Source organism: Anguilla rostrata, chromosome 9 (assembly GCF_018555375.3).
Source record: "Anguilla rostrata isolate EN2019 chromosome 9, ASM1855537v3, whole genome shotgun sequence".
NCBI lineage: Eukaryota > Metazoa > Chordata > Actinopteri > Anguilliformes > Anguillidae > Anguilla > Anguilla rostrata.
This window is the reverse complement of record NC_057941.1, coordinates 5,672,282-5,693,222: the sequence shown is the minus strand read 5'-3', so window position 1 is coordinate 5,693,222 and position 20,941 is coordinate 5,672,282. Positions and strand designations below refer to the sequence as shown.

At 41.6% G+C, this 20,941-nt stretch overlaps 1 protein-coding gene across 4 annotated transcripts in view; it reads right to left on the bottom strand.

The window, feature by feature from the left end:
- The window catches only part of doc2b (double C2-like domains, beta), a 191,428-nt gene that overhangs the window by 13,262 nt on the left and 157,225 nt on the right, over positions 1-20,941 (bottom strand). For 3 of the 4 annotated variants that reach the window (XM_064349921.1, XM_064349922.1, XM_064349923.1), the window contains 3 exons: positions 19,669-19,778; positions 9,158-9,284; positions 1,357-1,514 (listed from right to left, as the gene is read on the bottom strand). In XM_064349921.1, the coding sequence (XP_064205991.1) occupies positions 1,357-1,514; positions 9,158-9,284; positions 19,669-19,778 (395 nt within the window). Of the gene's footprint in view, positions 1-1,356; positions 1,515-9,157; positions 9,285-19,667; positions 19,779-20,941 lie in introns of those variants that run through there. The other variant, XM_064349925.1, reaches the window with a different exon arrangement.

The following is a 20,941-nucleotide window of genomic DNA, read 5'->3' as shown; positions in this document are numbered from 1 at the left end:
ACTGGTAACAATGAGCACTACTACGACATGGAGATCAACACTGAACTACCTGCTTCATTCAAGCCCAGTTAGAGTAAGGCAGGGACAGACTGGCTAAACTGGCTTACAACATGAGAGTGATTAGCATTTGTGTGATGAGCGTAGAGCACATTCCTTTGTTAAGACCCTGCACCTGATTCTCGGTCATAAAACAAGAAAAAAACTTAGGAAAATCTGTGTTTTGGAAAAGTAACAATCCGCATCAGAGTATACAGCAAGTGAAACACTTAAAATGTATCGATCCAGACAGTTAGCTTGACACTCTCAGCCACGTGGCAGGTCTAAATACAAGTATGACACTTGACTCTCTGTTTGTGTGTGTGTGTGTGTGTGTGCACTTTTTTGGGGTTCAGTCAACACACTGCAATTGACTGTCATAATACACATAGGGCTAGATATGAGACACGAAAAGACAACCATGAACTTATGTTAAATGTTGGTGACAATGGCATAATCCATCCATTATCTATACCCGCTTATCCTCAGCAGGGTCGCGGGGGGTGCTGGAGCCTATCCCAGCATGCATTTGGCGAGAGGCAGGAATACACCCTGGATAGGCCGCCAATCTATCGCAGGGCACACACACCATTCACTTACACACTGATACCTATGGGCAATTTAGGGTCACCAATCGGCGAGGATTTTTGTGGGAGAAAACCGGAGTGCCCTGAGGAAACCCACGCGGACACGGGGAGAACATGCAAACTCCATACAGAAAGGCCCCAAGCCGAGATTCGAACCCACAACCTTCTTGCTGTGAGGCGACAGTGCTACCCACTGCACCACCGTGCCGCCCACAATGGCATAATTTGACAGATAAAAAAGAAGATGAATAGTTTCTGGCCACAATTCTGGAAGCTATGTTCTTTAAAACCCTTGCCGAGGGATTCCATGAACCTGCTAATGAATTCCAGTGCCTGAGATTCTATTGGGATGGGATCTAAGTTGCCACAAAGGCACAAAGGCTGCAATTATAGAATAGTTTCGAGAACAGACACCGTAATTACTATCCAAGTGCGGGATATAAATCCACTGCAAATTTGTGTCTCAATAAATCACTGGAGATCAACAAGGTTCAACTTCTGTACTATGTGCTCTGGGCTGACACTACTATGTGCGGACAACACTAATCTGGGAAGTTCAGGATATTTGATGGAGCGGCTATGAACTGGGTTGTTGGCTACTGGGAGAGCAAAGCAACTACAAATGCTTGACCAGGTCCAAATAAAACTGGGGTTATTCAGAGTCAGGCACGGATGATCTGAGCACTATCTAGCAATCATTGAAGTGCTAATGGGCACAGACAGCTATACTCACGTTTTGACGTAAGGGTCAGAGAAGCCATTTGCGTCCATGGCGGCCAAGTGGGCACAACGAACAATGCCCACGACCAGACCAGATTTCTGGGAGCTGTACTTGAGGGAGATCATGATGCGGCCACGCTCCTCCAAAGACTTGTCATCAGTCTTGTCAATCTGTTAGGGGGAAGGGGAGGCAGAAACAGTCAGTCAAGAGGGACGTTAGGATACCTTCCTGTGTTGGATGCCACACCCCCCTCCTTTCTCACATCACTGAGTGAGAGAGAAGGAGAGGGAGAGAGAGACAGAGAGCATATGATGGGAGTGAGAGAATGAGAGAGTGAGAGATGCAAAGAGGGAAAGAGGGAACATGTGAAAGACAGATAAATCCACACGAGGGAATGCAGGTTATATACCTCTTTCAGCATTAGGATGGCAGACATGAAATACAAAATTAATCACAATCTGTGTTTTAAGGGATATGTTCACTGAAAGCCTGTTTGCGATCTTCGAGGAGAATGGAAATCCCCGATCCAATGTTTTTCTTTCTACTGCTTTTTCCTGCCGATTACATTATCACAAATTCTCCAGTGCATCCGCCAATAACAACATTGCATCTTGAAAGAGGCCAACTGCTGGCAGGATACTCGGATACACACTCAAATTGTACATAAGGAAGTGCCCACATTTTAAAAAACTTTTCAGTTGCCATTTTTGGTTTGTGTGGAAGCTACCTTGCTTGCAAGTTAATAATAGACAAAAAAAAATAACTATTGCTTTTACAGCTGTATAATCTTTGTGGGAAAACCAAACTTTGTGGGGTTATATTTCTGAAATTCATTCTCATTTCACACACAAACCCCACATAATAATGCTCGTGCTCAAACCTTTGAAATGGTAAGGTGCCTGAAGGTAGTCTGGCTAGTGGCTACCATTAAAATAACGAGCAAGCGGCAGAAAAACATCTTTTTTTGCATTGTTTGAAACCTACATACAGCAAAACTTTAGTCAGTCAGCTAGCAATCGGAACTTACATCGGACCAGGGGGTCATTGGCACACAAATTCAGTACTAACTATGGGTAAATTTCTCCCGTTACTTGAACCAGACATTACAAGCCCTTAGCTTGCTAACTAAACTAACATCTATAGATAGCAAACTGAATGTATCTTTTCACTTTGCTGTATCTATACTCAAAAAAATAAATAGTTGGATAGTGCTTGGATGCAATATTATTAAGTAGGCTGTGACAAAATTATTAGGACGTCACATTGCCTATACTTAATTGCAATCACTGCAATCAACATTTTTTAGAGTAGTAGTGTTCTAATTTATAGTTCTATCTAGAGTTGAATTGTAGAGTTGAAAATCAAGTAGAATTGTTGGCCTACCTGCATTGGCATAAAAGTAATGTCAAAATCGCTACACCAGTATCATATCTAAACAAACAGACATCCCGGCATCCCATAGATTTAAAGCACCATTATCCATCAGATATTGAAAGCAAAATTCCCTGCCGAAATGGATCACATTTATCACGTCAGTATAGTTAGTATAGTAAAAATATAGCTTTTGTGGTCACATTACATGACTAGGAGATTTGATGTCAGATACATTTGCTGTAAATTGATTGCGCCTTTGTCTCACACAGCAGCCGATTACAAGTTTTGACGCCGTGTCCCTCAGCCTCGTGAGTCAGACCCTCCTGCTCTGCGGTTTAGGAGACATCACTATGAGGGTGGCCTGCGCCCTGCCAGTTCATGCCCATTATTTAATTTGTATGCAACCTGTGAATTTTCAACTTCCAGCTGTGTGCCACCTCTCTTTTTGGCAGGACACCTCCTCTTCTCCTGATGGAACCTAACATGCTCTTCAATCCCAAACACAGTACGGCTTGCTGATAATCCCTGCGGTACTGCATGGCCACAGTCTCATGACCCCAAGTCTCCTAATTTCACACAGTGGGCTTCAAAGGGACTGTTTGGACACTGCACTGAGCTGGCAAGCATGGCACAGGAAAAAAGCAGAAACGGCACTGCGACGGGGAGATCGAGCAGATCAAAACAGCCTCTTGCGCCACTCCAGAAGCAATGTTTTAGAAAACCAAGAACAAAACCGTTTGTATGGTACAGGAGTAGAAAGAATGCGCCATGAGGCAATTTCAAATATCACCACGAGATTTGGTGTACGGGGCGGGGAGTGGAGAGTGAGAGGGGGCTGCCATTCCCAACCAAATATTTTCTGGTACTCTTCAGTGGGCTGCTAGCATCTGACAGTTGCCTAAATTGCCACTGCATTTTCAGTGTGTCGGTGTGTTCAGTAGTCCTCAGAAAACTAAAAAAAAAAAAGAAAAGTAAACACCACAGCACTACCTATTCATCCATCAAAACAGCACAGCAACGAATAAAAAGAGCTCAGTGCTTCTGCACTTGTCATGGCTTTGAGTAGACATCAGAGGAAAACAAGTGCATGCGTCTGTGTAGAGTGCAGACATAAACTGGCCTTCACTAAAAAGTGAAAAGATTTTTTTCAGCCCCAGCAGAAGTTTTTTTTTTTTTTCTTTGGCCTCATATTCTGCCACGTCTACTGCCTGGTTCCATTGCAGACATAAATCCATTGTCGGGTTGGGCCACCTGCCCGCTCAACCAAAGATCAAGGTAAATTTTGCCACTGCTCTTCACGGGAAATTTATGGCCCCTTTTTCGGTTGAAAAACCAAGCAATTTGCAGACCGAAATTCCAATTTCACTGTCACCTGGTTTACCTCCGGAATCTTGACCCCCACCTCCACCCAACTGTGGCTGCATTGCAGCCAGCTATAATTGCAGACACTGATCCGTGACCCCTGTCCCGTACCCAGGAAGATATTAATTACTTCAACCATCTCTCACCTCATACAGCAGGGTAGGCAACTAAGTTTGGCCTCAGGCTTGAATGTCATCATTAACATTTACGGTTTTAATACATTTATTATGAAAGGTTTTCTTTTGTTCTGTTTCCCACCCAAAAATGAAATAATAAAAACCATAAAACCTTCAGCGATATGGGGTGCCGCTACCCTACTTCTCAGTAGGCCTACATACATGTTTTTATACTTTTTTTGCATTCACGAACGGGGTAAAAATATTTTTAAATGATTATTGGCAAAAAAAAGAAGAAGAAAACATAGAAAGGTTTGTGCTGAGGTTGGCTTTCTTTCCACCTTGGTGAGACAGCAGGTTTTCAGTGGATGGGGTTAGCTGGTATCCTTCCTAAAATTCTGCCTTCAAAGAATAAATAATAAACTGTCATTTCCTGTGGGTTCTGCTCATACAAGGAACCCTCCGTCCCTCGGTTCAGTGTTAGCACTTGCAGAGGAGAGCGTGTTATGGCCCTCTGATAAACTGCAATCCTGTCAAAGAAAGTATACTTTACCAGTATTTCCTGTACATTGACTTCATTTTGGCAGCCTGCCCAAATAGATTTGCCCACACCAAAAGTAAAAAAAAAAAAAAAAGAATTATATAGACTCACCCGAACACAAAGTTTGTGGCGTTAGTAACACTGCGAGATAATAAGGTATTCTGAACACAGGGAAGTAGTGGAATAGTAGTGTCCTTTTCTCAACAATTTATTGGTCCAATTCACATCTCATCAAAGTGTTTTTCTGTCTCTGAGAGCCAATAAGCAACCACGATCGTGAACACCGTTCATCAGGAGCAAAACTGCTGTAGACGGGATGCCAGCTTCTGCAGGCAGCGGTCACCTCCCCTGTTTTATTTGGAGCACCTTGAGTCTACATCTGTTGCTTATTATTTTTTCTTTTAAAACATCAAAGTGACTTAGAGCTGACTGTCATTCCACTGTGCGTGCTGCCCGTTCCCCCTTCCCTCCAATGTTGCTAAGTCTTTGGGCTTCTTTTTTTTAAAGTTGCTGTTAAAGTAATAGAGTCGGTTGCAGTTTTTATGGGCTTGTTTTAGTTTGGGTATGCTTATTTATGGGCTCTTTTATTGTTTGGCGATTTGAGATAAAAAATTAAAGGTACACTACGCAAAATACCGCCGCGTTCTCAAAATAGGCCAGATCTCCCCCTCCCCTCACAGTACTAAAATACTGTGCAGATAGCGTGAGTCCACACAATTCCCCCCTCAACACAACCCCCCCCCCCCCCCCCCACCCTGCCAATTCACAATCGTTTGCCCCCCTCCAGCAAACACACCACAAATAAACTCAACCTGTGGGAAACACTGTCTTCACTGTACATCCGACAGCCTTCACAGCACAGGGGTTTGGATAAGCCCCGGCTATATTAGCCATCCATGGCTGGACACAGCATCCACTAACTAAGTGACTGGTAGAGAAATGCTTTACAGGCAGTGGTAATTAAACGATAAAAGAAAATGTCTACCTCTGGAGCTTGTGCAATGCATGCATGGACGGGTAATCTCCTGGCACTGGGAAAAAGCAACATTGCTGACAAGAAAATCTATTGCCTCTGTTAAGCTCTGTTTTGGTTTTTGAAAAATTCCCTTTGGCATAAGACCAAAAGAACAAAAAAAAAAAAAAAAAAATGAATCAACAGTAGAAAAAAAAAAAACTTCAACTAAGCCTGATGGTTTTATAAGCCTTTAAAAGCTTGGCAGCATAAAAGAACAGATAAAAAGAAGGAAAAGCGACTGCAGCAGATATGACAGAGACATTGCTCCTATTAGTCTTGCTCGTTTACTTTTGAATAAAAACCCTTCAAAGCACTGTCCCACAAATCAAACTCTGAGGCTTTCTTTATCGCTTTCATTTGCGCTCATTCCTCATTCGGCACTGGAACGTGGTCGATGCAAGACGCCATCGTCATACTCCAGATTGATTAAATTTGTAATGTCACATAGAATTCAGCCACTCAAAAATTCAGTCAATCTCATTTGACTAGCTGGGAAAAAATAATGTCCAATTGCCTTGGTTTAGGCAAGGTGTACTATTGCACAAAGTTGGCAATCATTACTTTATGCTTTAGTTTTTTTTTTTTTGGGTGGGGGGGGAGCATACTGTAGATAATGATTTAGTGGATTTCAGCACTGCACTTTCACCTCTTCTCAAGTATCTTTTTAATGTTTCGGATCACCTTAGTATTTCTCACTCGTCTCTTTCCAGTTATTGTCTTCTGTTCTGGGTGTCTATGTCTTTCGCCTCAATCTTAATTTTCCAGTATGACCTGTCCTCACAAAACATTTGTGTTACAAGGCATCTTATTTTATACACTCCTGTACAAAATGACAAATGTGCAAGAACAATAATCTACAACACTTACTGCAGTCATACAAAAATATTAGCCAGCAGATAAAACGACTGAATAATTGACACTTCAATAGATGCCAGATTATGCAGCGGTAAAAATGTCATTGTATCATAAAGCAATAAGACAAGGGGCACTATGGTTGCAGCCACAGTGTTTTTGACAGATGATGAATCGATCACAGTTACATCATGGTAGTCATTTATACATTCAGAGCTCCCATCATAAAGCTGCTAATAAACAATATCCTCTATCCATGACTTGGCTATAACCTTGAAGGATTTCTTCAGAGAGCTAAGAGAATAAATTACTCATTTTTCTTTGCTGATGTTTTATTTATGTTAGTTCGAAAATGAAAGGTCAGCTGGTTAAATAAAATAAAAGTAAATGTTACATTTAGCAGATGCTCTGCAGTGCCCTCCATAATGCTTGGGCCAAAGAAACATTTTTTTTTCTTGATTTTGCTCTGTACTGTACAATTTGTAATCAAATTCACAATTAAAGTGCAGATTCTCAGCTTTTATTATAGGGTATTTATATACATTTTGGTTTCACCGTGTAGAAATTACAGCAGTATTTATACATAGCCCCCCCCCCCATTTGAGGGCACCATAATGTTAGGGATAAATGGCTTCAAAGGTGTTTCTCATTATTCAGGTGTGTTCAATTGCTTCCTTAGGGTAGCGTGTAATACAACTCCCAGTCCCAAGCCTTTGTTCTAGGCTTTGGATTGCCTTAGGAGTCAATTATTGGTGTTTGCCAACATGAGAACCAGAGTTGCGCCAATGAAAGTCAAGAAACCCCTAATGAGGCTGAGAATTAAGAAAAAATAGGCCAAAGAGATATAGGCCAAACCTTATCCTTATCAAAATCCTTATCCTTACATATCCTAACCTCAGTAATTGCAAAGGGCCCGGTAGGCCAAGAATGATCTCTACAGTTGATAAGCAAAGAATTCTCGCCATAACGACAAAAAAATCACCAAACACTTGTCTGACAGATCAGAAAGGCATGGATCTGTCAGCGATTACTGTAGGTAGAGGACCACAAATGTAAATTCGCTATATATTCAATTCTGGTGCATCAACTATGTTGTGCAAGGTCCCTGTTAAACTAATAAACTAAAGAAAAAACACAAACAGAACTACACAGGCTACACTGCAATATGCAGACCACTAGCCACCAAAAACAGGATTGCCAAGTTACAGTTTGCTAAAAAGTACCAAAAAGAACCTGCAGAGTTCTGGAGAAAGGTCTTGTGGACAGATGAGACCAAGATTCACTTGTATCAATGGCAAGAGTAAAGAGTGCAGGAAAAAATGAACTCACCATCCCAGTTCCCCGACCATTGTACTACACTACTTTAATTTTTATTTCCATTAATTTAGATACACTATACCAACCACAGACAAGATTGCATTAAAGAAGGGTGCAAAGCCTTGGGCTGTGTTTCAACCACAATCTCTTGAGATTTTCAATCAGTGAGGGTCAGAGAGCACTCAGAAAACACCTGTCATGGTGTGTTGCCCACTGACCTGTGATGACCTAAGAGCAGAAGAATTATTGTGTGTGAAACACCATCAACTAAAAGTAAGGCCAAAAGAAGTTTATGAAACCAAAAGCTGTGTGGTGACTAAATGATTTGAACCGATCATTGCATTCAGCTGTGGATAGCCAAAACTTTATATACCAGCTCAATGGTTGACAGTTCATTGCACACCACACGTGAAACCTCACTCTGCCATCACTCCTTCAAAACAAAAAAAAATCAGACACCTTCCCTAAGAAAGTAAAAAGGTGTTCATCTCACTGGGTTGCTGAGGATACCTGAGAAAGGGCACATCCCTATGGATCCTTTCATCCCTGATAGATTTAGCTTAATTTCCCACAAGCCAGTGGAACATAAACCGAGCAAGAATATAAAGGAGAGTGAATGTATGTCTTTTTGAAGAACAAAATCATGTCCTGCTGAGGATAAAAATCTTAGTGGCTATCCATTAGTGCAGTTTTCTGGAGACCAGGTTTTAAATGATGTCTGTGTTCTGAGGACCATAGGTTAAATATAACTGCACACACATCAAGTGTTCTGGTAGGTTCAGTACAATTAAAGGAGAGCAGAAGTAAAATCCCTACATTTGTTGTATTCCCATTTCATTGATTTTTTTTGTTGTTGCCATGAACATGGGAATGTGGGACTTTCTATCAGGATAACACAATAATCCTGGTTTGTATTGACATTGTCCTGTATATGTGCTGAAATTATTTGTATTATTCATTTGCTTAGCAAATGCCCTCACCTGGAGAACCTTATACACCTATATTTAATTTTAATATTTAATATATATTACCTTATAGGTCTATATTTTCACGGAAGAAATTCAGGCTACGTACCTTACTCAAAGGTAAAACGGGTGAGACTTGAACCAGCAACTTTTTAGTTACAAGCCCAACCCTACTGAATTTTCCCTTTCAGTTCTCATTCAGTTTCAGTTCAGATTTATTTATCAGTGATTACTCCATCGCCACACCCTTCCTGCGAGGCCAGACACTTACAGGCAGCTGTTTCTCCAGGCAGTTATAGAAGTTCTTAGTTTGGTTGGGCTTGAGTTTCTTCAGCGGGATCCGAGTCTCTCCGATGAACTCATTGTGGCGGAACTTGTCCTCATCACACACTGAAATCCTGGGAGGGTGAGAGAGGAAGAAAGATGGCGGAACATACAGTGAGTAAGATAGAGGACAAGACAAAGCAGAAGTTTGATCAATTGGTTAGATATGGGAGGGGAGGAGAAAGTACAAAAAAAATCTGGTGGCCTGAGAGCAATAAAGCGGTAGGATAGTGGGGTAAAGGCCACATGGGAAAGGCCAGCATGAGAGATAGACTGAAAATAAATCATTTGATAAGCAGCTGTTTTGGCACTTCTGGGTTTTAGGTCCAAAGGAACATTTTTCCTTGAGCTCCTGTTCTGGTCTCCAAACCCTCTGTGTTAGCACATTGAAATGCTCTCTGGTGAGAGGCTGAGGTCAAGGTGGGAACTGAAACACCATACACCAAACATATACACTCACCGGTACACCTGTTCAACTGCTCGTTAATGCAAATATCTAATCAGCCAATCACGTGGCAGCAACTCAATGCATTCAGGCATGTAGACATGGTCAAGACGATCTGCTGAAGTTCAAACCAAGCATCAGAATTTCTTTCAGGGGAAGAAAGTTGATTTAAGTGACTTTGAATGTGGCATGTTGTTGGTGCCAGACGGGCTGGTTTGAGTATTTCAGAAACTGCTGATGGGATTTTCACGCACAACCATTTCTAGGGTTTACAGAGAATGGTCCGAAAAAGAGAAAATATACAGTGAGCGGCAGTTCTCTGGGCGAAAATGCCTTGTTGATGGCAGAGGTCAGAGAAGAATGGCCAGACTGGTTTGAGCTGATAGAAAGGCAACAGTAACTCAAATAAGCACTCGTAACAATCGAGGTATGCAGAAGAGCATCTCTGAACGTACAACACGTCGAACCTTGAAGCAGATGGGCTACAGCAGCAGAAGACAACCTGGTACTAGCAAGGTGCACCTAATAAAGTGGCCAGTGAGTGTATATGGTTCCAGTGCCAAAGGCTGCGAAGAAAGGCCTATTTCTCCTATAGAGACTTCAGCTCAAGTCTTACAATCTCTCAACTGCACTGACTCACCAAATCCTATGCCTTTCAGGCCATTATACGTATAACTATTATTTTTAACCACGTAAAATTTCATTTAGTTTATGAAGAGATATGATTTTGTGCAAAAGAAAAAAACATTTGAGTTGCACCTTTGACAGAGATGTGCACTGAATAGAGTTTCCTCTTAATACATGTTCTATACAACTGAGAAATGCATAATCATTCATACAATGAAATAGATACATTTCAATCAGTAATTTTTGCATTGATTTACAGTGGTACACATTATCATCAAAATATTAATAAAATCGTTACTTTTCATTCGTATAATGTGTTTTAATCAAAGGACTGGCCTCAAGTAAATCAAATAGTCATCTGCTGTTTCGCTAATTAAATGTCCAAATTGCCCAAATATGTGATGGACAAATACATGTCTATCACAATGGTACATGTGATCAATATTCACACTAAAAAAGACCACACAAAGCTCAGCTGTGATTGGTAGAACTCATTTCCCTCTGGGCTATAATGCCAGACTTTTGTTCAATCTGCGCAACATAGATTGTCACAGAAATGTTGTACAGTACTGTCTACAATCTCAAAGCCATACATTTTATTATTCCTGCTAAAAGAATATATTTTCTGGTCTGATGTGGTATTATTTAATTCCAAATTTTTCTGGAGACAAATATTCTGTATTACACTACTGATACAACAAGACCAGGTCAAAACCTAGTATATGGCTGGACCTAACACACTTCATCCAGCCGGAGTAACTTTATAACTTGGCCGGCCAATACTGTAACTTCATCACTCACTCACTCACTCAGGCACAGACATTCGCGTTTGTAGGACTGGCCCCACTGTTGCGGTCCGGCCAAAAATACGATATTATTTTATTACAGATGACTTTATAATCTTTTCACAGCCAAATTCCACAGTTCAGAGCACATATTTGCTCAGCTGTAGTGCTCAGCCAAATTTACAAGCCAAATTTACAAACACCTGAGCTACTGCATTTCAAACAGAACTTTGCGTGTGTATGCGTATGCACACACAATTGTAATGGAAAGGTTTTCATTCTGAATACTGGGGTTCATCCATTTACAGAGACTTTTATATATTTAGTCCCAGAGTGGGAGTGACATTTCTATTTGTGGAAACTGGTTAGTTGCACCAACAAGAATTAAATAAATCTTGGTTTTAGATGTATTTAAAATGAAATGATCTGTTTACTTTTAATCAAGACAGTTGCAATACAAGTAAACAAACATGTTTAACCTCATGCAAATAAAGCTAGAAGCACTTATATATCATGTGAGATCTAAACACACTAATTGGAACTTCATTAACTGTTGGCTTGTTCAAATGCACAACATTGCCAAAATAGTCCAGATAAATTGTCAATGGTGATTTCACTACTGAACACACTGACTGTCAAATATTGTGATCAATCATTTTCTTCTATTGAAACATTTTTTCTGAGAGCCTGCATGTACAGTTGTGTTACAGTGGCATTGTGTAAACAAGTGGGAGCTCACATGGTAGTGCAGATTATTATGTTCATTCCATCGTAACAATCTGTTATACAGATAAACTGTGTATTGGATTGTGTATGGAAAAAAAAAAAAAAAAACTCACTTCACTATGCTTATGTAATGACAACTGCAAATTAATGCAATTGTATCATCACATCCTCAATATTTCTCTAAATGATATGGTGCTCCTGACTTAACCGGGCCTGTTAAAGCAATAAAAACAGGGACCTACGCTGCAGTTCACCATTATACTGTAGTTCAGTAGCTAACCAGTATGCAGTGCTTTTCAGATTTCGATCAATGATTTTAGACTGGATTCCGAGGAGACAAAAGGAGACCACATCACGAATCTCAAGGGCAGCGTGTGTGTAGCTTTTAATCAGCATGGAAGCACATTCATTTTTCATGCTTGGTCAATGTGAAGGTCAGAAGGCAGAAAGCTTCTGAGTCATGGCCAAATTTGAAAGTGCCCTTAACACAGCAGCCGCTGGTTTCCTGGAATAAGAGGTGGAAAGTCCAGGGGTTAGTCAGTAAAAGCCCTGCCATGCGTTTCTTCCATCCATGAACTCAGCCAGCTGATTTCACTAAATAGTTCTACCTCCTGGTTGAAGACGTATGCCAATTAGCAAATTTAGGATGATTGGAACAAAATACTGGGGAGGATTTTACTTTCTGAACCTGGATTTTCCATCTCTGCCTGGAACACGTGGAGCTGGGTGAAGCCCTGCCGGGCTCTGCTGGCCTTTGTGTACCATGTTTTCTTGGACTGAATCAAAGCCTTAGGCTACTTTAACCTGACATTAAGGGTGGCTTGATTTTTAAAAATATAAAACCAACAACAGGTTAAACAGTTGCTATCACTGGATTATCTGTCTCATTGCTGGATTTGGTCAAAGGTATAATGCTCTGTAACCTGACTGATGCCTCTATCAGAAAGTACTGTAGGCAGCCTGGAAGGGCCAGTGCAGAGCTAGCAGGAATGATCCAGTTATAACTCGCAGCTATCCTCAGGGCCTCTGCTTCTCCCAATGACAGCCTAAGCAGCCACTGTTCTTTCTCTCCCAGCCTGCCTGTTCCTCACTGCTTGCCCAATCCGTCTCCTTTATGCACCGATGGGTGCAATGGACAGTTAAGGAAGCACGGCAGCCGGATCCAGAAGAGAGCCCAATGGTGTCAGTCAGTCACCTGCTCTGCAGCAGCTGGGAATCTTCAACAGCCCTCTACCCCACATTACAGGTGGAGACATATAGTTTCCCTGAGTTTTTACCTTTTTATCAAGTTCAGTTTTATGGCCAAATGGTTAAGGTTAGCACTGGGTGTGTATTACTGATTCGGGAACCAGTGTTTTGGGATGGGGGGGGGTCATATTTTGATCACACCTGGAGAAAAATTAGAGCCTGCTAACCAGCCGATCTATGCTTTCTGCCAGCGCTGGTCTATATGAGTTGGCTTTGTCTCGCAGGCAGAATGTATGTACAGTAAATCCTTGTCCTGTAAAGCCTCATCTCAAACATAATAATACATTGGCACTGTTACATGTGCCTTCACAATGCAATCTCTCACCCTCTGATTCAACAGAGGATTGCAGTGCTAGTCTCTGCTGCAGCAATACATATAATAAACACCACCCCCTCTTCCCCATCTCTCTGTCCAGCGTTGCTCAGACCGCGAAGAGAGGCTCTTCTCTGTCCTATCTGGTATTTTGGATAAAGCTTTGGTTAGAAAAAGGCAGGTGGGCTAACAGATGGGATCGGTCAAGGGGCAGCACTGAACTGCACATGCTCCAGGAGGATTTCGTATGGTCCGAGATTGCGGAAAGTTCATTACATTTGATTAAACTGAAGTGAAGTTCCATGAGTAAAATTACTTTGTGCATGGACGCAGTACTTTAGGTATACTCCACTGGTCATATAATATGTGTGTGCTCACATAAGCAACAACAAGGCCATAGAATATATGTACTTATTTAAATGGTGCAAACTGCATGTCCCATTAAGCAACAGGGGTCCATTCTCTTGGCAATAAGACAAAAAGTACATTTAATTAAATATGAGTTACGCCTCTCTTTGAGAAATGGCCCACACATACAGTGCACATACCCAGGCACTCAAATGCCTGTATTTCAGTCTGTTCCCCAGTGAATGGCCAATCAAATTAAGTGATTTTCACCATGTGACAATCTAATAAAAAAAATATGATCATTAAATGAATCAGAAGGTGCGGGCTGGGTTGGCACTGTAGGAGTTGTTCCCAAGTAACGCTGGACTACAGGTTTCTAAACTTTTCTGACAAGTTAATATGCTAGACTTCCGATCCAAAAACATTTGTTAATAAAAACATATATTTTCAAACAGTTACAGTCATATCTCAATGACTACCTGTAAATCATAGTTTTAGGATTTTCAATCGTAGCTCTCCTGCTGAACAATGGCTGAACTTTGCCTGGATTTTTCTGTGACATCATGCATAACCCACAGGTACCTTTTTCCAGATACAAAAGAGATGTCTGTGCAAGGACGGAAAAGGAGGCAACTTCAATTATGCTGTCAATCTGGGACTGGAAGAAAAACATTATTGAATGATAAACAGATTTCTCTAATCTGTATTGTACAGTATAGATGGCTTTTATATTCGCAGCACTTGCCTGAAATTCCCATTTCAAAAATATGCTTATCTTTATAAAACAATTAATATGCAAATGAATCATAAATATAATCATAATGAATGAATCATAGGAGGAACTAGGGGTCACAGCAGCTACTCAAATCCCGGGCATCAGCTACCAAGCAAAAGATAATTACAATTTGTTACAAGTCAAACAGACCTGACTGGCTCTCTCTTGGGATAAGGGTATAAACCTGTCCTATTCCCTTTGTTCTTCATATAGCCTGCTCCAATTCCAAATGTTTCTTTTTAATTAATGAATTAATGCGACTTCAATTACTGGACCAGTATGTAAAGGAACCTATTTCCATGTCCAAACTACACTCGAGTAAATACATGAATAATGCATTGCAATTTGGTTTAAAGGTTGGGCAACGAGGAGGTTCAAGTGTGCGGCCACGTAGGGTGTGTGGTGCCTACCTGATTACACAACGACAACACGGCGGATTAAAGGACGTCTTTTCCTGCAGTGCCCAGACCAGACGGACCAGTCATTATGAGACAGCGCCTCGAGCCACTGAGGCATTGCTTGTTACTGAATTTTTTTTCCTCACTGCTCAAAGATTTCACATTCATCGTTAATTATTTATGCATTGCGAGCGCCCCTGTGGAGCTCATAGTTAAGTTTACATTGTGATGTTTACTTGTCACGCTCACGGCGCTACGGTGAAGTGGACAGTTCTGCACTGAAGGACATCGCAGAATGACTCTGGATGATGAATTTGGCTAACCAAGTGGTTGGAGAAAGACTCTCTCCAAGGTGGATGCACTGCCCTGCCCCCCTGCATGTGAACACGCTTGTTATGAACAAACATAGTACACAAGCCTTCATTTGAACTTTCCACTTTACCTGCTAGATTCAAATGTAACCAGCTCTTGATTCTTTTGATTCTTTGCTGTGATTGATCCCTTATTACATTTCTGTTACTACCCATTCTACCTCTACTTTACGGCTGGCCAGTGGAGGATGGGCTCCCCAATTCTAGTCAAGTTCCTTGTGGGAACTTATTCCCATCAGGGAGTGTTTTCTTGCCACTGCTTGAGTTATGTATCCATCATCTGAGCGAAGGAATATTTTGTGATGAAATAACTGTGACAGCAACACTACCTAGCTTTTAAAGGGATAGTTAGTTTGACATCTAGCTTGATTTCAGACTCATGATGATGTTGTCGATCGAAACAGTCCAGCCTTCGCGTCATACTGGACATGCAGCTCCTGCTAATGAGCTGCAAATTATAATGGAAGTGAAGGAGGTAACCTTCATGCCGCTCCCTAACCACTTGAACATACTACACAGTTTACCTTTAAAACATAATCACCCAGCCGTTATTTCATAATGTTGAAGTCTTCCCTATGGGGACAACCATTGAACAACTCCAGTCCAAATATGAGGGTTGAAAAAACCAGGGCAGACATAAGAATCTAAAAATCACTGGTCTGCCCGAGGATTTGGAGACCCCCACAGCTCTGACTACGTATCTCTGTAATACGTTATCAGAATGGGTGGACCTCGAAGAGGGCTGCTCTCTCAACACTGAATGAGCGCACAGATTGCTGGCTCCAATGCCAGAACTCGGCAGTCCCCCAAGGAGTGTACTGGTACACATTTAAAAATAACCAGAAAGAGAAGCTGTTTTGAGAGCAGCTATAGTAAAAATATCTGTCAGTTTCAACGGAGCCAAGCTACGGTTGTACCCGAATCTCTCGGCGACAAGGGATGGAGACGCGAGTTTGTTTCGGTATGGAAGGCCTTTGCCAGCCAAAGCATGTATTGTGGTTTTGCCTGCCCTGAAAACTTTGTTATGTACAGCAGGGAAAACTTATTATTATTACTTACTTATTATCGTTATTTGACAACCCGGAGTCTGCAAGTAGCCTACATTTATCAAAGATCTTGGGGACTTACTCACAAACTGGTGTTCAATAAAGAACTTACATGGTGATGGATGAGGTGGTCATTCTTTTAAAATTCTGCTGTTCATTGGAGGGAATATGTTTGACCCTGACCTGAGCCCCCTTGCATTCGAGCGATGACACTGCTGTGTGTTCCTGATAATCAGGTACTCAAGGTATGGTGCAGCTCACTCCAGGGAAGCCAGCCAACTGTTCTTTTGCTATTGACATTCTCAGGGCTCCATTCTCCTTACTTCATATTTCTTTAAACAAAAAGAGTCAATCAAACAGGCGATCAGTTGGAGAGCTCCATTCATTATTGTTATTAGTATTATTATTATGGTCCCTTTGGGATTATGGAGCTCAGCAGTGCTCTCATTCTTCTTAATGACGTTCCAAATAGTTGATTTTGCTGCAATGCCTCCCATCGAATTGAACCCTTGATTCTTTGATCCAGCCTGGATGAAGAAGACTGAATTTGGCAAGGTAAAGACTGGGGCCAAAACATAAATTTTCCTTCAATAAAGACAACAAAAAAGGGGCCCCAAGGGAAGGGGAGCTATCTGTCCTATCTGTATCTGATTCTGTCTGTTGCTGCTCTGCCTTCCGCCTTTCATGCTCCCTTCTCTTTTATTTTCCAATCTGCTCAGATGGAATCGCTATAAAGTCAAAAGATCTGTTGGTTTGATGGTGGGAGCCAGACGTAGTAATCCCTTCTTTATCACTTTTATATCAGCACAGACATGAGAGGGATTTCAGAGCTGTGTACAGGTTTGTTGGGGCTGGCGCCAATATTCCAGTGTGTGCTGGTTCTTCAATAAAAAATTAAGCCCTCCTTGGTTACAACCACTTGGGATACTTATTTTGTTAGGTATTTATTTGCATGGATGATAGGAATTGTTCTGAAGGCAAGGTCTGCAAAGGAGATTTCTGTTTCCATGGAAACTGGCAAAGACACTCTAAAGAAAATCTCCAGCGCAAACTGCCTGTGAATCATCAGGTGGGCTCACCCTAAACAACACACAGATGCATGAAAACGCACACACACATGCTGCCACAGACACACCTGAACACACACACAACACACACCCACTATAGGCACCTGTACTCCCATTTGCACACACATATGCATGAACACACACACCTGTTGACACATGCGCACACACACACACACAAACATCTCATACTAACGCTTCTGTGAATTTAATTTTCTTTTGTCTGTGAACTCACTTTGGAAACTAAATCAAATTATTACAGCCAAACCGTTAAAAACACATACAGTACAAAACAATCACACCGATTCTGTAGATTTTGATCATGTCAGAGAGCCAACAGCAAACTGTGATGTTTTTCATTATAGGTGGCCAAATAAGCAACAAAACCATGGCTCACTGTCTGCACAACTGTCCTCCAGACATATGTAAGCAGCCATTATCATTCACTGCTAAAAGCAGTCAGTTCAGCTTGTTGTCCTGTATTATGCTCACATACTTCTCTTTGTCCTCTGAAGGGACAAAGAGAATAAAGCAATGACTAACACATTTATGACAAGTTAGATTACAGTGTAATGTCTCAATGGCAATTCAGTTTCATACTTTTTAATCTCATTTCACAGTGAAGGAAGCCCTGTGCATTCCAGTCATAGTTATTGGAAACTGTTCTGCTGTATTACAAACACCTGAAACTCTTAATTACAGAGCAAGCGAGAGAGAGAGAGAGAGAGAGAGAGAGAGAGAGAGAGAGAGAGAGACCCACAATCAGTGATCTGTCTGCATTGTCGGTGTTGGCGATTCCACCTGACAAGTGGTAATGGGGTCAGCAGCCGTGGCTTCCTGCTTGGTCTCTATGCAAATAAATGCAGATGCAAGAGGCACAAAACTAAAGAACCAAATCTTTTCAGACTGACTGCTTTCTGTCTGCCTCTATCTGCTTCGATTTAAAGAGCCAACTGCGTCTGGTTGACTTTGTCTCACTAGCTTCCGCCCACCCAGGTGAGAGGGAAAGGAGAGCAGAGCAATGAAGGGTCCACGTTTCTGTGGACCAGATCAGTCATTCGTTGGCCAGGCATTACAGCTCCACCCAATAATGGCTCATGAAGGCTCACCTTGGGGCCCAGAATGCATGGACAATGTTTGAAACCAGCCCAAGCCTCCTGTAGCACTAAAATGGACTTTCCTTTCCCCCCCCCCCCCTCATTTTACCCAGCAGGTTTTCCCAGTCACTTTCTAGACTGTGTAGCAAACCCACTGTTTACTTCCCCTAGCTGGTGTGGGCTAGCAGGGGCTGTAAGGGTTTATCTCTCCTACTCTGTCAGAACTTGAATGGTAGCACCTGCACAATAAAGTTACATTTTCAAAGCAACATGTCACGTCAATAGCTGTCTTGCTGACAGGGGTGGGCCTAGGGAACATGACAATTGCAGCATCTTCCTCTGCATGCCATTTCTGAAAGCCTCTGTGTTTTGTTAAAAGCCCGTCACTGGAAAGGCTGTGTGGAGCAGTCCACAGGGCAGCCAACTGTCAACCCAAGACACATGCACTATAGAGAGGTTTTGAGATGATGACAATCATCATAATTAAAACCAGGGCACCCGTGCTAAAAAAGGTTAAGCACCCAACTCCAACCAAGCTCCTCAAATGGTTTCACCTCACTCATCTTTAAAGAGAGGATGACTAGTATTCAGGTAGGTAGAGAGTGTAGCAGCATGAGCATACTCTTGTAGGATGTGAATAAATTTATCTGTTGGTTTCACCTTCGTTTGACCACATGTGTGTCTCTCAATAAAAGAGGTGTAAATAGAGATGACAGTTCATGTTTTTTGTAAACAGTAACAATGGAAGAGGATGGACATCCAGGTACTTTCCTCAAATGCTCATGAAGAGTCAATGGGTGACATCACAGACACTTTGTCCATATTTCTCTACAGTCTGTGAGCGAAACACAGCTGAATTGCACATTATTTCAACTACAAACGATCGGCATTTGACACAAAGTTTGAATGAGAAAACACAGGGCCAAATTATATTAAATAAGTTAGGAAACAGCATAGGTAGCATCGCTTTAGAATAAAGCTTGTTTAATTTCTGTGAGCTAAGGTACCCAATATTGTTTGTTGTAACTTGGCCTCATTTAGCTTTCAATACGTCTAACAGCAGGCATGTAGATTTAGCAGGTTTTAATTAATGACTTATAGACAATGCTTTTTGAACAGCGAAAACATTTTTTTTTTTTTAGATAATACTGTACATATAGAACAGCTGCTGAGTAATGGCCATGTGATTGAATGTAAATGTGCCAGATGGAGTACCTGAGTGTTTTTCGAACCATATCTTCATCAGTGATGCCATAGTAAGTCAAGGTCTCACTCCAGACAGGGTTTAGGGTGTTGCGCAAGGTCTTTGTGCGGAGTTTGTTGGCCTGAGACAATGAAGAAAAAGAAGAAGGAAAGTCAAAAAGAAAGAAAAGAAAAAAAAAGACATAGAAAGAAGAAGAGAGACAGAGATGGCTGTTACCATTTGAGTGAGTGGTATGAGAAATCACTTAGATGTATTATTATTATTATTATTTTTTTTTGCAATGCAACCAACGTTTAATAATACAAATACAAATGTTCAAACCGTATAAGGATGTGATGGAGCCAAAGCCCCTACCTTCTTGTGAAGATACCTCACAACCCTGTAATGCCATGCCATGTTCTAAACATAAAACACAAAAAAGTCATAACCTCTGAAACCACAGTACAGTAGCCCAAGCTAGGACAACTGCATATTTTCTATTCTATCCCCCCACCAGAGTCACTGGCTGAATCAATCCCACGGCTCTCTGTGCCGGTAAATGATTTCACGCCAGCCTGTTCACACCACTGTGTCACTGACGCGATCGCAGGGCCACAGGCGGGCAAGGCTTCCGCAATGTCTGCTCAGTAGGAGAGATGCCTCTTGACGCATGTGGAGAGGATGGGTGAAATCAGAGTTCATAAGAAGAGAGAGTACATCCGCACACTGTTTTTTCTGCTCCCAAAGTGATTCAAATCGTACAGTACAACGTTTCGACCTCAAAGGTCTTCGTCAGGTACATCAACCAGAACATGTGATTGATGTACCTGACGAAGACCTTCTAGGTCGAAATGTTGTACCATTAAATCATTTATGGAGCAGAAAAAACAGTGTGCTGATATACTCTCTCTTCTTACTAACTATTTTTTTATCCTGCACCTGTTGGAATATTTCGAATGTACGTGCATTCCCCCGGACTGCATCGGAAATCAGAGTTCAGTCATTATGTCCTTATACTCCAAAGAGTTGTGTCAAAAAGGAAGCCTGAATCAAGAAACCGACTTGCTGATTAACGACAAACTTTACAATGACTGATGTGGGCTGAATATGTCACAGAAGCACAGGGGGCAGTTCCTACACTACGGGGTTTGCGCTAAGTGGTTAATCGTTTCTGTTAGTGAAAAAGAGTGCGATACAGAAAAGTATTGTAACGTGCTTGGCAGCAAGCTTTACTGAAATACTAGCAAGCTAAGCCAGCTGAAAGCAAGTGTCTGCATATGTGGTCAGCTAAAAGCTATTATGTTT